General features: G+C 51.2%; 1 protein-coding gene across 2 annotated transcripts in view; it reads left to right on the top strand.

The window, feature by feature from the left end:
- Positions 1-13712, top strand: part of ADA2 (adenosine deaminase 2) — a 40531-nt gene extending 26819 nt beyond the window's left edge. For both annotated transcript variants that reach the window (XM_064155714.1, XM_064155713.1), the window contains exons 4-10: positions 936-1146; positions 4924-5051; positions 6293-6383; positions 7137-7245; positions 9277-9434; positions 11576-11778; positions 13313-13712. In XM_064155714.1, coding sequence (XP_064011784.1) covers positions 936-1146; positions 4924-5051; positions 6293-6383; positions 7137-7245; positions 9277-9434; positions 11576-11778; positions 13313-13421 — 1009 coding nt within the window. In that variant the 3' untranslated portion in view covers positions 13422-13712. The remainder of the gene's footprint in view (positions 1-935; positions 1147-4923; positions 5052-6292; positions 6384-7136; positions 7246-9276; positions 9435-11575; positions 11779-13312) is intronic.
- Positions 13713-15998: the final 2286 nt, after the last annotated feature.

Here is a 15998-nt window from a genome sequence, read left to right as displayed (position 1 = left end):
GGAAAAGCAGGACCTGTGCCTCTTAGCAGCTGTTTCCCAGTAGACAAATCTGAAGAAGTTATCAGCCTGGCAGGCAGGATATCAGGTTTGTACCACTGGGGAGGGAAATAATTTCTGCTTCTCAATCATTTCCCCCCGACCTGTCTATATTAGATGACATATTTTGACAATATGAGGGCACCAGGGCAAGTTACAGGCTTAGTAAGCAGGTTGGTGGGGGCCTAATACATGACATTTTCTGGAGTCTGAGTCTGCTTTTAGATGCTGAATGGAGGCTCAGGTGCCAGGCATGGAGGTGTCTGGAAGAACATATTGTTTATAGGAGTAATGTACCAGCCTGCTTTTGGATTAAGGATACCTCTGGGTAGCAGAGTGCAATTTTTCTGGCATAAAACCATCAGACCTGCTTCTGTAACTCTATTAGTCCTCAAGACTGTGCCCCTCAAAAAAGGAAGAGGCAGGGTTTGAACACAGCCTTACCCTGCCTGTAGCACAACCTGCCAGGAATGATTTTTGACCTGTCGGCTATTAGCTGTATGAGCCTTTAGAAAGTGTAAGTATAGGTGGCAGAAAAATGAGCTGAGTGCTTTCTAGTTGCACCAATTGTTGTCACACCTGCTGTACAGGCTCAGAGTTAGAACTTGGGCTCCTGTTGTGGCAGGAACAGCTCTGCACCTTTCCTTGGTCCTGCCCAAAGAAGTCATGCCTCCTTCAGCACATCCACTGCCCTGCTGCGCCCTGGGGTACGCGGGCAGGAGAGTGTGGCAGCCTCAAAGCTTGGTCTCTGCCAATAAAACTCACACCTGTCTTGGAGGAAACCTATTTCCTTCTGCACTGAACATCCAGCTTGCCAGCTGGTGGCCTTTTCCACGCTGAGAGCCAGTTGTCTTGTTTGTTCTTCTCATTCCTTCTCTCCCATCTACCCTTTTCTACAGCCTGCTGAGAAACTTGACCCTGGTGACGGAGTTCCCTGAGCTTGCCTACCCCTCTCAGGCTTTCATTTGGAAAAGATTTGAAGAAGTCTTTCTCGTTGCCTCTGGACTTATCTGCTATGCACCTGTGTTCAAGGCCTATTTCTACCAGGGCTTGCTGGAGTTCTATGAAGATAATGTACAGTATGTTGAGATAAGAGCTCTTCTGCCTCCGGTATGTGCTTTTTGGCTTCTCTGGCATTCTTTGAGATCCTTGTTTCTCCACAACTTTTCCCAAGCCCTATCTTGATTAGAGTTTTTGGATGTTTGCATACCTGCCCTTCTAAGGATGCTGGAAAACCTTGATGCTATTCAAAGGTCTTTGTTGGGGATTTGCATAGGCAAGTGCTAGAGAGGGAGAAGTGCCTTGTTCTAATGGCTGAGGAAGATACCTACTGTGCCAACAGCACAAGACTCTGACTGGGAGCTGTGTTGTGACCTGGCTCACTGGGAAGATGTATCTCAGCTTTGTCTGTGCCCAAATCATCAGTTTGTCACTGACTGAGAAGGCCAATGGGATCCTGGGGTGTATTAGGAAGAGTGTGTCCAGCAGATCAAGGGAGGTTCTCTTCCCCTCTGCTCTGTCCTGATGAGACTCCATCTCGAATACTGTGTTCAGTTTGGGCTCCCCAGTTGCAGAGGGACAGGGATCTGCTGGAAGGCTATGAGGATGATTAGGGAACTGGAGGGCATGGCTTATGAGGAGAGGCTGAGAGACCTGGGACTTTTTAGTCTGGAAAAGAGAAGACTGAGAGGGGATTTGATAAATGTTTATAAGTATCTGAGGGCTGCCAGGAGGGGGGGGACAGGCTCTGCTCACTGCTCCCTGGGATAGGACAAGGAGCAATGGGTGTAAGTTGCAGCACAGGAGGTTCCACCTCAACCTAAGGGGGATCAACACTGTGAACCTTAGCTCACAGAGCACTGGCACAGGCTTCCCAGAGAGGTTGTGGAGTCTCCTTCTCTGGACCCTTTCAGGGCCTGTCTGGACGTGTTCCTCTGTGATCTGTGTTAGATAGGATTGTCCTGCTCTGGCAGGGGGGTTGGACTCGATCATCTCCTTGGGTCCCCTCCAGCCCCTAACATCCTGTGAGCCTGTGGCTGGCAAAGCACAACCGTCCACAGGTTGTAGATGATGTCAAATTTTAGCATGAACTGCTCTGTTCATTGCCACTAACATTTAAAGCAGTTGGTAATAAGATAGGCCTTTCTCCCTCTGCCTCAGCTGGAGCTGATCTGATTGTCCTACAACCCCATGTTGTTGCAACACCTTTCCAAGCATCAGCAGACCCCCAGCACTGTTCTTCAGGTAGAACAGTCCCTGCTTTGCCAGTGACTATTTTCACACTGCAGGCACATCTTTTCCCATACAGTTTCTCCAGTCCAGCTCCAACTGGGGCAGCATAGGGGTCAGAGAAGCAGATACCCTTCTAAAACAGATGAACAAGAGGACACAGCCTTAAGCTGTGCCAGGGCAGGTTCAGGCTGGATGTCAGGAAGAAGTTTGTCATGGAAAGAGAGATTGGCATTGGAATGGGCTGTCTGGAGAGGTGGTGGAGTCCCCATCCCTGGAGGTGTTTAAGAGGAGGCTGCATGAGGCACTTAGTGCCATGGGTTAGTTTAGAAGGTGTTAGGTGCTAGGTTGGATTCGATGATCTTGGAGGTCTTTTCCAACCTGTTTGATTCTATGATCCTGTGAACTGGGGCTGCTGTTCCTCACTATGCCACCTACCTCCACATTCTTAACAGTCCAGTGCAACAGGAGTGACATTGCTGTGCAAGGTCCACAGGGCAGCACCTGAAGAACCAAGAGGTGGTGGTGGGTTGTGCATGGGAGTGCAGGCAGCAGCTTGCTGCTGACCCCACGGGGTCCAGCAGCTGGAGCAGCTGTACTGAGGGTGTGTTGGTGGTCTGACTCCTGCTGCTCCTGCCAGCAACTTTCTTAAATCATTGCTCTGGCATGCAATGGCAGGTGGGCTCCAGCAAGTTGCAGATGAATGCCTGCAGCCCAGCAAGCAGTGCTGCTGCCGGGCAGGCCTGTGCAGCCACCCTGTCAGCAGGCAGGCAGGCAGGCAGGTGCTGTGACAAAGCCGCAGGCTGATCTGGCTTTGCACTACCTCCTCCCCAACAGCTGGGGAGTGGGGCTGCTCACCCTGCCCTGCTGCAGCCCAGGCTGGCCCCATAGCAGAGCAGGGCTCAACGTCAGGGCTGCAGGCTGGCACTCCAGCATGCCTGAGGTGAGAAGGGTGTTTTGAAAGGGGGAAAAAAAGCCACAGGGAGGGGAAGATGACCACAAAGCTTCTGTGTTCTTCGCTTTGCTGGGGGTTGGTCACAAGCCAGTTGCTCTGAACTCAGTCACCATCTGTCTTTGGGGTACCTGGAAAGAGAAAATAGCAGCAATGTCAAAATTCCTGTGCTGTGAGACAGTGTGAGTTGCTGGCATCCCCCCAGGTCACACAGGCTTCTGGGCCAAGAGTATCTGTGATGATACAAGTGCGTGGGCCTGACTGGAAAATACCCTGCATTTACCAGCAGCCCTTAGAGATGGTTGTAATGTCATTTGAAGAGAGGCTTGGCAGGGAAGATTTGCTTCTCATCCAGCCCCTAATGCTTGCTTCAGGCGTGGGAGCCTCCAGAGCTCCCAGGCTTGCTGACACCTGGCAGCTCGGTGTGTTGTGAGGTGCAGGCAGGCAGGCAGGCTGCCTGCAGCCTGAACGGTGCTGCAAGGGCTGTGAGACAGGCAGTAAAGGCAGGGAAGTGCCAGCTAGGCTGGAGCAGGGATGAGAGGGAAGGACAACACTTTGCTGTGAAAGTTGAAGTGATCAGAGTGTGTTGGGAAGAGTAAGATGCTTGTGTACCTGCAGAGTCTCTGTGAGGCTTGGACAACAGCACTAACACTCTGCCAAACTCACCATGCAGCAAAGCCTGCCAGAAGCAGCCCCTGAAGGAGAGTAAATGAAAGTTGGGATTTAGTGTGAAACAGCAAACATTGTGGAAACCACCCCCCAAACCCAGCTGTGTTTGCATATTCAGCTGTGTAAAGTCTCACATTCTCCTGGGCTGAGGCAGGGGAAAATTCCCTCTGAGTGTCTGGGGCTGCCCTGTGGCTGCTGCTGTCTTCAAGGGGGATGGCATGACATGATGAGGGCTTAAGGAGGGGCATCACTGTGAGGAGCAGCACCAGAAGATGGAGTGGACCAGCTGAAAAGTGGAGAGGGGTGAAAGAGAAATTCAAAGGTGAGAAGAGAAGTATAAGAAGAGAGCAGCTGCTGTTCTGAGTGTTTCTGAGTTGCTGAGTGACTCCAGGCAGGGCCTTTGTAGTTAGCATCAACTGAGGCATGCAGGGTCTATGTCCCTGCTGAATTCAGGGCAAAAGCCTTGCACATAGCCCTGGCAGTGAGGAACTCACAAAGTAAGCTGATGAGACAGAGCATGCCAAAAGGATGATTTTCCCCAGCTTGCAGCCAGAGAAGTGGGAGAACATGGCAAGACTCAACGACTGACTCAAGGTCGTAGAGCAAACCTCTGGCAGAGGGGAGCAGAAGCCCAGCAGAGCTGGTAGCTTCTGGAGCTCAGCCCTCTTGTGCCTTGGGGCTGACAGACTGCCACTGCAAGGCACAGAGTCACCAGACAGATGGACAAAACACTCCAGCTCTTGATAGAGACATGAGGAAGAGGTCATGGTCTCCTCTGGGTACTCAGTGGCACTTGCTTGCCATGTCTGAACACAGAGAAACTTGGGCTTTGTATCACAGAGGAGGGAGGAAAACCACTCCTTGGCTCATACCAGGCTGGTAAAAGCTTCAACAACAAAATATTGTGCTTGTTTCCTGCCCTGTTGCCAGGATCACAGTGCATTGCTTCTCCCAAGGTCTTCTGCAATTCTTTTCTCCTATCTCCCAATGAAACATCCTTTCCAACTCCTGCTTGCCATGTGCTTTCCATCCTGCAGGTATATGAACTGGATGGCACCCGGCACAACAAATCATGGTCCATGGCAGCCTATCAGGAAGTGACCAGGCAGTTTATGAAGGAGCACCCTGATTTTCTTGGAGCCAAGATTATATTTGCAGCACACAGGTAGAGGCTGAAGGGGGCTAAGAGCAGCTGTGCACAGCTGGCTGTGCTATGGCAGAGGTGGGACGTGGGAGAGAGGGGTCCAGGTCAGGAGAAGCGATGCTAAGGGCTGGCCTGAAGTGCCTGGGTGCATCATCAGACCCAGAGTGTTGACTCTTGAAGCATTCCCTGGCACATGTAAAAGGCTGAGGATGAGAAATCATCTATATAAGTCTTGAGTACGTGTGAAGTGCCCAGGGTTAGCTCATGGCGTGTGCTGGAGAGACAAGCATCTGTGAGCCCTGGGTGTTGGAATGAGCAAGGGGAGGGCTGCTTGTACACATGCGTGCCCGAGCTGCTTCCTACACCTGGGCATGTTCCACCTCTTTGCAGAAGCTGAAGCTGCAGCAGCAGTGCCCCACTATGGGCACTGGCAGGACCCTGCAGAGGCTGTTCTCCAGCAGCCTTTGTATGGTATGTTCCTGCTGCTGCCTGCAGCCGGGCACAAGGCTGTGCTCCAAGTCATGAGATGGATCAGGAGCACACGTAACAGACCTCTCAGCAGCACTTAGTGGGTCTGGCTCAGCATGGTGCTCTGTCCAGTTGAGAGCTAGTTCAGAGCCATTTCAGAGGTATGTTCCTGCTGCTGCCTGCAGCCGGGCACAAGGCTGTGCTCCAAGTCATGAGGTGGATCCGGAGCACATGTAACAGACCTCTCAGCAGCACTTAGTGGCTCTGGCTCAGCATGGTGCTCTGTCCAGTTGAGAGCTGGCTTGCCCCTGGCCATCCTGAATATGGACAGAGTCTCTCTGCAAAATGCACTCTGATGTTAAGTCAGAGGGGGCTGGAAGAAATCTGAAGAAGTTAAAAACAAAACAAAAAGAAAAAGCAAACTGAAACAAAGCCAAACCAACAAGAACAACCCCAAACCTCCACAAAAAAAAAAAGCAACCCAACCCAACCCAAAAAGTGAAACGTTTTCCTTCCATGCTGTTGTGTTCCCTGCTTGGTAGCTGGGAAGGGCAGTGTGTCAGACAAGCATGGCTCAAGTCAAGTGACAGCAGGGTCTAGCCAGGCACTTCCTGGCCGTTCAGGGATTTCCTTCCATAAGAAGACTTTTCTATTCCTGTTACTCTGGAGACCTGAAGTTGGTTGTCACATTCAGGACATCCCCCTGGGGGGCCCATTTCACAAGGCAAACCCAAAGAAAGGCAGGCCTGTGGGAGTGAGTCTCTGCATTGCTTTCTCTCTCTCTTGCTCTTTAGGATGATGAATGTTTCACAGATTAAAGAAGCCATCGTCACTGCCATGGCACTCAGAGCCCAGTTCCCAGACACCCTGGCAGGCTTCGATCTGGTAACTGTATTTCTTCTGTGGCTTGATGTTAACCCCTCCAAGGTGCAATATGAGTATGTATAATAAGGCATATGTTTTATACCAGAGCCAGATCCTCTGCTGCTGTACTGAAATTTCCCGTTGGAATGGGCTGCCCAGGGAGGTGGTGGAGGCACTGTCCCTTGAGGTCTTCAAGAAAAGACTGAATGAGGCACTTGGTGCCATGGTCTGGTTGATTGGATAGGGCTGGGTGCTAGGTTGGACTGGATGATGTTGGAGGTCTCTTCCAACCTGGTTGATTCTATGATTCTATGAAATCACAGTATCACAGTATCACAGTATCATCAGAGTAGGAAGAGACCTCACAGATCATCCAGTCCAACCCTTTACCACAGAGCTCAAGGCTAGACCATGGCACCAAGTGCCACGTCCAACCTTGCCTTGAGCTGCCCCAGGGACGGCGACTCCACCGACTCCACCACCTCCCCGGGCAGCCCATTCCAGTGTCCAATGACTCTCTCAGTGAAGAACTTTCTCCTCACCTCCAGCCTAAATTTCCCCTGGCACAACCTGAGGATGAGTCACAAATCCTCCAGGGCAGTTGACAGAATCTTCCTTGCCCCACAGCATTGTACAGCTGGCACCTTGGTGATCTATAGCTGTAAGGTGCTAGGTTGGACTGGATGATCTTGGAGGTCTCTTCCAACCTGCTTGATTCTGTGAATGAATGAATCATTCTTCCATGTTAAAAAATACCTTCCCTCCTTTCCCCAGGTTGGTGATGAGGATGAAGGTCACTCTTTATGGGACCTGAAGGATGCCCTGACCATCCCGTATTCCCTGGGAGTCAACTTCCCATACTTCTTCCATGCTGGGGAGACTGGTAAGCATGAGGACCCAGGGACTGGTATTGCTTGAAGAGGCAAGAGGTGAAGCCTTGCAGAGCATGGAAGCAGCAAGCCAGTTTGTGTCAAGGTGGGGGGGGTGTGTGTGCACACACATGCAGCTAAGCACTTCTCTCTATGCTTGTCCCCATTCCAGCTTGTTGCTCCAGCATTCCCACATGGCACCACCCCTGCCTGTTCCCTGCTCTTGACTGTAGGCATCATGGAATCATAGAATCAACCAGGTTGGAAGAGACCTCCAAGATCATCCAGTCCAACCTAGAACCCAGCCCTGTCCAATCAACCAGACCATGGCACTAAGTGCCTCATCCAGGCTTTTCTTGAACACCTCCAGGGATGGTGCCTCCACCACCTCTCTGGGCAGCCCATTCCAATGCCAATCACTCTCTCTGCCAACAACTTCCTCCTAACATCCAGCCTATACTTCCCCCAGCACAACTTGAGACTGTGTTCCCTTGTTCTGCTGCTGTGTCTTTGCCCTGTGTGTGACACGGAGTCATGCTGCAAGAACTGTTGCTGGCAGCCATTCCCTCCTCACAGCAGCTCACCTCCCATCCACAGCAACAGCAGAATTGGTTCATGTTTGAAGGGGAAGGAACAGCTGAGACAGCCTCAAGTCTTAACTGAACATACTCATCAAAGTAACTGATTGTTACCCTTAATTCCTGGGGCAATGTGTAATTACTGGCAATGTATTATGCAGTCTGTAGGGGGTGAGATTTATCCTAACCTATCCTAACTTGTGTATTATGATTCTTGCATGTTGACATCTGCAGAGATGTTTACATCTGAACCAGTTACCCTTGGCTCCCTTTATAGCCACAGATAGTAATGAGTATGTTTAAGGTGCAATCCATCACATCCTGATGCACAGCCTGTTCCCCAGAAATGACTGCATCTCTCCATTGGCTGTGAAAGGAGACCAGCATGATCAGCTTAGCTGTGAAAGCAGTGCTGTCAGCATCTAAAGCCAGATGACAGAAGTGGGTTTCTCTATGCTGGGCAATGTTGGAGATTAAGAGAGCCCTGCAGAGGGACTTTGCCAGGCTGGATGGGTGGGCAGAGGCCAATGGGATGAGACTGAACAAGGCCAAGTGCAGGGTTCAACACTTTGGCCACAACAACCCCAAGCAACACTACAGGCTGGGGACAGAGTGGCTGAGAGCAGCCAGGCAGAGAGGGACCTGAGGGTACTGGTGGATAGTAGCTGAAGATGAGCCAGCAGTGTGCCCAGGTGGCTAAGAGAGCCAATGGCATCCTGGCCTGCATCAGGAGCAGTGTGGCCAGCAGGACAAGGGAGGTTATTCTGCCCCTGTACTCAGCACTGGTCAGGCCACAGCTTGAGTGCTGTGTCCAGGTCTGGGCTCATCAATTCAAGAGAGATGTTGAGACACTGGAAGGTGTCCAGAGAAGGGCAGCAAGGTTGGTGAGGGGCCTGGAGCAGAGCCCTGTGGGGAGAGGCTGAAGGAGCTGGGGGTGTGCAGCCTGCAGAAGAGGAGGCTCAGGGCAGAGCTCATTGCTGTCTGCAACTACCTGAAGGGAGGCTGTAGCCAGGTGGGGTTGAGCTCTTCTCCCAGGGAGCCAGCAACAGAACAAGGGGACAGAGTCCCAGGTGGTGCCAGGAGAGGTCTAGGCTGGATGTTAGAAGGAAGTTGTTGTCAGAGAGAGTGATTGGCATTGGAATGGGCTGCCCAGGGAGATGGTGGAGTCACCATCCCTGGAGGTGTTGAAGCCAAGCCTGGCTGGGGCACTTAGTGCCATGGTCTGGTTGACTGGCTAGGGCTGGGTGCCAGGTTGGACTGGATGACCTTGGAGGTCTTTTCCAACCTGGTCTATTCTGTGATTCCATGATTTGCATCCCTGTTCCACTGAAAGTGCAAAGTGAGAATTCAGACAATGAGCAACCCTCTCACCTTGCAGGTGGGACATTGACTAACAAAGTAATCTGTGAGGTGGAGAAGATTCATTTCCACAGAGCACTGCAGTGATCCTTGCCTCTCTCCTCTCAGACTGGCAGGGCACCTCTGTAGACAATAACGTGCTGGATGCACTGCTGCTCAATACCAGCCGCATTGGCCACGGGCTTGCCCTCGTTAAGCACCCAGCAGCCAAAAGTCTGTCTCTGAAGATGGATATCCCTGTAGAAGTCTGTCCCATCTCCAACCAGGTATGTTGGGAAAAGCTTAGGTCTTGGGGCTGGGATACTGGAATGGGATTTCCCGTGATGGGTAGGAGTGGCTGGAGAGCAGCCAGACAGAGAGGGATCTGGGGGTGCTGATTGATACCCACCTGAACATGAGCCAGCAGTGTGCCCAGGTGGCCAAGAGAGCCAGTGGCATCCTGGCCTGCATCAGCAATGGTGTGGCCAGCAGGAGCAGGGAGATCATTCTGCCCCTGTACTCTGCACTGGTTAGACCACACCTTGAGTGCTGTGTTCAGTTCTGGGCCTCCCAGTTTAGGAGGGACATTGAGATGCTTGAGCATGTCCAGAGAAGGGCGACGAGGCTGGGGAGAGGCCTTGAGCACAGCCCTACGAGGAGAGGCTGAGGGAGCTGGGATTGGTTAGCCTGGAGAAGAGGAGGCTCAGGGGAGACCTTATTGCTGTCTGCAACTACCTGAGGGGTGGTTGTGGCCAGGAGGAGGTTGCTCTCTTCTCTCAGGTGGCCAGCACCAGAACAAGAGGACACAGCCTCAGGCTGCACCAGGGGAGATTTAGGCTGGAGGTGAGGAGAAAGTTCTTCACTGAGAGAGTCATTGGACACTGGAATGGGCTGCCCGGGGAGGTGGTGGAGTCGCCGTCCCTGGAGCTGTTCAAGGCAGGACTGGACGTGGCACTTGGTGCCATGGTCTGGCCTTGAGCTCTGTGGTAAAGGGTTGGACTTGATGATCTGTGAGGTCTCTTCCAACCTTGGTGATACTGTGATACTGTGAGCAGCAGGGAGCTGGGGGGGTGGGGGGCAGCTAGGTGTTTTGTGGCACCCAGGCTGGCTGAGCTTCCTTGGCAGCACATTACACTGCAGTCTGCTACACAGACACATGCTGTGTGAAAAAAAAAAAGATGCTTGTAATGCCAGTCAGCCCAAGATCATTTACATTCCTATCCAGAGGAACCTGGGAAGGTAGTTTTCTCTAAGGGAGGTGAGACCTGGAGTCAGGGAGGTGCCTAAGGTGACATAATGGAAAACACTTCAAAGCCAGTAGGGCCAGAGGCTGAGAAGCTGGGATTGTAACTGCAAGCCTCCTGGTTTGTAGAATGTATAACCAAGGGGCACTCTTTTGCAACACAGTAGAGTGGTGTCTGTTGTCCCCTGGGTGCAGCAGAAAGGATGCTCTGGGGTAGCAGTGTGAGCCTTGAGGGAAGAACCTCAGAAGTGTGGCCAGCAGGTCAAGGGAGGTGATTCTCCCCCTCTGCTCTGCTCTGGTCAGACCCCACCTGGAGTACTGCATCCAGTTCTGGAGCCCCTATTACAGGAAGGATGTGGAGATGCTGGAGTGTGTCCAGAGAAGGGCCACGAGGATGCTCAGAGGGCTGCAGCAGCTCTGCTGTGAGCACAGACTGAAAGAGTTGGGGCTGTGCAGTCTGCAGAAGAGGAGGCTCCCAGGTGACCTTCTTGTGGCCTTCCAGGATCTGAAGGAGGCCTACAAAAAAAGCTGGGGAGGGACTTTTTAGGCTGTCAGGGAGTGCCAGGACTGGGGGGAATGGAGCAAAGCTGGAGGTGGGGAGAGTCAGAGTGGATGTGAGGAGGAAGTTGTTGAGCATGAGAGTGGTGAGAGGCTGGAATGGGTTGCCCAGGGAGGTGGTTGAGGCCCCATGGCTGGAGGTGTTTAAGGCCAGGCTGGCTGAGGCTGTGGCCAGGCTGCTCTAGGGTAGGGTGTCCCTGCCCATGGCAGGGGGGTTGGAACTGGCTGATCCTTGTGGTGCCTTCCAACCCTGACTGTTTCTGTGATTCTAACCCTGACAACAGCTTTGGATGCCCTGGGCTAAGGATTGCAGCCAATACATAACCAAAAGACTGTCCCTGAAACACGCACACTCAGTTACAAGTAAGCAGAAGTTATTCACCTCACTGGCCTTGACTTAGGTGACTAATTTAAGAAACCAACCCCCTTGTACAGTCAGTGGAGGTAAATAAACTCCTGCAGCAGCTCACAGCAGAGCACCCAACACCTTCTGAAGAGCTCTCAGGAGGCTTTTCCTCCCTAATGCCACGGACAGCTACAGCAAACATGCAGTGTGATGGTGCTGTCAGCAAACACAGCTGTAGCAAGACCCCCAGGTGATGCTGCCTCCCATTCTTCCCTGTCAAGGTCCTGCTGTTGGTAGCTGACTTGCGGCGTCACCCCGCAGCTGACCTCCTGGCTGAAGGGCACCCTGTTGTGATCAGCCCCGATGATCCCCCCATCTTTGGTGCTAAGGGAGTGTCCTACGACTTCTATGAGGTGTTCATGGCCATTGGAGGGATGAATGCTGACCTGAGGACCTTGAAACAACTTGCACTAAACTCTATAAAGTAAGTTCCTCACTTTTCTCATCAAGCCATAGTAACGCTAAGGGAACTCTCTGCTTGCTTCCTGGGAACCAAATGTGTTTGGGTTTTGGCCTCAGTCTCCTTTGCCAGATGAACTGTGCTGCCATTAATCCAAAGACTCCTCTGTGTGTCTCCTCCAAGGGCAGGAAACAGGGACTCCAGAGGCTTCTGTGTCTGTGCCCTTGACTGCCTTACTCTCACTCAGTGTCCCAGTTTATTCACACACACAGGCTCACAGGATGTTAGGGGCTGGAAGGGACCCAAGGAGATCATCCAGTCCAACCCCCCTGCCAGAGCAGGACAATCCTATCTAACACAGATCACAGAGGAACACATCCAGACAGGCCTTGGAAGGCTCCAGAGAAGGAGACTCCACAACCTCTCTGGGCAGCCTGTGCCAGTGCTCTGTGAGCCTCACAGTAAAGAAGTTGCCCCTCGTGTTGAGCTGGAACCTCCTGTGCTGCAACTTACACCCACTGCTCCTTGTCCTATCCTAGGGAGCAGTGAGCAGAGCCTGTACCCCACTCCTCATCCCCAGCCCTCAGATACTTATAAACATTTATCAAATCCCCTCTCAGTCTTCTATTCTCCAGACTAAACAGCCCCAAGTCCCTCATCCCCTCCTCATCAGCCATGCCCTCCTGTCCCCTCATCATCCTCATAGCCCTCTGCTGGACCCTCTCCAGCAGATCCCTGTCCCTCTTCAACTGGGGAGCCCAAAACTGAACACAGCATTCAAGAAGAGGTCTCACCAGGAGAGGCCTCTTTGTTTGCAATTTTCTCTCTAGCACCTGGTTCTGGAAATGGCTTAAAAAAGAAGTCTTTGTATTACTTATTTCTGCCAAAGTTTGACTCACTCTGGAGTTTGCCATGGCCCACTGGGGAAACACTGGGTGGGGGAGGAAAAAAAACCTCTCCCAGCATGTAGTTGGGAGTGTGTTTAACCACTTTTTATCTGGACAGTTCTGAATGTGCCCAAATCTTTTGGGTATGGTGCCCAGGGTTTTTTTCTGCACAGTCCCAGACTCTTGTCCATTGGCCAAATGCTGTGCCAATCCTCATGTCAATCCCAAGTCCCTGCATGGACAGGGAAACAACAACCAGTGTGAATTGAGCCCAAGACACATCTGAAAGCAACAGAAGTGTTTTCTGTGCCAGTCACTGGGTGCCACTCAGAGAGTCTCCACTCTGCCACTCACTCTCGTTTAGACTGAGCTGTTTGTCTTCATGGTGCAGAACCCAGTAGCTGTTGATAACACCATGATACTTCTTACTGAGCTGTTTGTCTTCATGGTGCAGAACCCAGTAGCTGTTGATAACACCATGATACTTCTTGACCCAAGGTGAGCCCAGCCCTAAGGAGCTCAAGGGTCTTCATGCTGTCACTCTGCATGGTGTAGGCACATCCCACAAGGGTTAATCTGTTGCTGCTTCTTGTCTTTTCCTTTTAGTCACTCATCTTGAAATAACTGCCCCCTTGTCTCCTGTCTGATAGTGAGTTTTCTCCTCCTCACAGATACAGTGCCATGTTACCAGATGAGAAAGCCAAAGCCAAAGATGTCTGGCAGAAAAAATGGGACCGGTTTGTTGCTGACCTCTCTGATAGCTTCTTGGGAGAGCTTTAGAGCGGAGGAAACTCAGAGTGCATCTGGCAAGCCAGAACAAGCCAGGCTTATTGTTAAGAGAGAGACTGCTTCTTCCTTATCACCTGAGCAGGTGAGTGAAGCTCAAAGCCTCACCCAGCAGTTCTGGGAAGCAAGCCTTAATGGGCTTACTGCTAAGAATGAGCTGCACCATCCTGTGAAAGTCATGGACTGGAGGTAAAAGGGAGCAGTGAGCCTTGAGCCTTCCTAGCAACAACAAAAGAACACCCAGCTTGGAATAGTCAAAACAATTAAAACTTGCCAGTGGCCAAATCCTGACATCCTTACTGGGGAGAAGCAGGCCTGCTAATTGGGGTTAGTGGGAGACTGCCAGCACCAGGATCTCTGAATTTTGCCTTATCATTACACAACCCAGACCTTGCCCGGAGACAGCTAAGACAAACACCCAACCAGTTGGGCCACTGACCTTCAGGAGAGCAAGGACTCAGAGTGGCTCTTGTTATGTTTAACCCTGGGCCTGCTGCCAAAATAGCACTGCTAGGTTGAAGAACCAGTCATAGGTCTGATGCCTGCTATTTCAGGAGCTATCATGGCTGGAAACAAGCCGATGGGACTTGCTCCCAGAACATTTAAGCCCTGGTTGCGCAGAGACCATAAAACCAAAAAGAGTTGCCCCACTTGACAGTATCTTTTTTCACTGCAAAACCTTTCCCTGTCCTCTGGTCACAAAGAAGCCAACTTTCCAGATGGGGGAAAAAAAAGCAACAACTAACCCTGGCCTTCCAGATCCAGCTTAATTAAAACTGTCCCTCTGCACTGGGCCACGTTAATATGGGAAGCACTTTTTGATTTCAAGAGGTTCACAGGATCACAGGCTCACAGGATGTGAGGGGTTGGAAGGGACCCAAGGAGATCATCGAGTCCAAGCCCCCTGCCAGAGCAGGGCAATCCTATCTAACACAGATCACAGAGGAACACTGATGACCTTTCAGTTATCTCTAGTCCTCCCTCCTTGTTACCCTCATTACAGGATGTTAGGGGTGAGAAGGCACCTCTGGAGATCTTCCAGTCCAACCCCCCTGCTAGAGCAGGACCAGAGAAACTAGCACAGGTTGCACAGGAACACATCCAGACAGGCCAGAAAGGCTCCACAGAAGGAGACTCCACAACCTCTCTGGGCATCCTGTGCCAGTGCTCTGTGACCCTTACAGTAAAGAAGTTCCCCCTTGTGTTGAGGTGGAACCTCCTGTGCTGCAACTTGCACCCATTGCTCCTTGTCCTATCCCAGGGAGCAGTGAGCAGAGCCTGTCCCCCCTCTCCTGGCAGCCCTCAGATACTTATAAACATTTATCAAATCCCCTCTCAGTCTTCTCTTTTCCAGACTAAAAATTCCCAAGTCTCTCAGCCTCTCCTCATAAGCCATGCCCTCCTGTCCCCTAATCATCCTCATAGCTCAGAGTGCAAATGTGGCCTTCTATAAACTGTCAGAGCTTTTCACCTTGGTGGAGAACTGTTCTCATGCTGTGGATATCCACAGTGTTGGTGCAGACATTCATACACGTGGCAAAAAAGGTAAGGAGACAACTACACAATAGTGTCTGGACAAGCAGATTCCTTTCCTTAGCATCATCACAAATATCAGGAAGAAGAAATAGTTGCAGGAAAGTTAACAAAAAAAATCCCCTCTAAGTCTTCTCTTTTCCAGACTAAAAAGTCTCAAGTCTCTCAGCCTCTCCTCATAAGCCATGCCCTCCTGTCCCCTAATCATCCTCATAGCTCAGAGTGCAAATGTGGCCTTCTATAACCTGTCAGAGCTTTTCACCTTGGTGGAGAACTGTTCTCACGCTGTGGACATCCACAGTGTTGGTGTAGACCTTGATACATCTGCTTGGCAAAAAAAGGTAAGGAGGCAACTACACAATAGTGTCTGGACAAGCAGATTCCTTTCCTTAGCATCATCACAAATATCAGGAAGATGAAATAGTTGGCAGCAAAGTTAACAGAAAATGGGAACTCATTAATGAGGATCTGAACAAATGCAACAGAATCCCTTGGCACACAGATCCCAAGCATGCATCCAGAACCAACCAGCACCTCGACCTGACTTCAGTACAATGCTGCTGGTTTGCATCAGCCAAGGGAGACTTTACAAAAGCTCCTGCTGAAAGGCCTCTCCCTCCTCTGAGTTGCAGATTTGTGAGGACTGCTGTTTGCTGATCTGACCAGCTTGGGCAAATTGGCTCTCTTGATGTTTTCTGCTAATTGCCTCAAGCTGCCTGGCCATAGTGTTTATTTCCACTGACCTTGGTTAAAACACCTTAGCAGGAGGCAGAAGTGGATCAAGCTGTGCAGTCCGTGTGTCCCACATCTCACAGGCTGCAAGTTCATCCTTAGTTACCCCAGGGTGGTGTCTTGGGTTCAAATGCAAGTTCCCAGAGACTCTTATAAATTTGGTAGACCCAATGACAATTTATAGAGTTTATAGAGTGCCCTCCCCTCCTCCCCCTCCTTTCCCCAAAAGACAGGGAGAGAGATAAGAGGTAGGGACACCCCCAATAAATCAATCTCACTCGATTTGGAAGTTAAAAAGGAAAAGTT

This window comes from Pogoniulus pusillus, chromosome 15 (genome assembly GCF_015220805.1).
Source record: "Pogoniulus pusillus isolate bPogPus1 chromosome 15, bPogPus1.pri, whole genome shotgun sequence".
Lineage (NCBI taxonomy): Eukaryota > Metazoa > Chordata > Aves > Piciformes > Lybiidae > Pogoniulus > Pogoniulus pusillus.
This window is presented reverse-complemented; position numbering and strand designations above follow the sequence as displayed.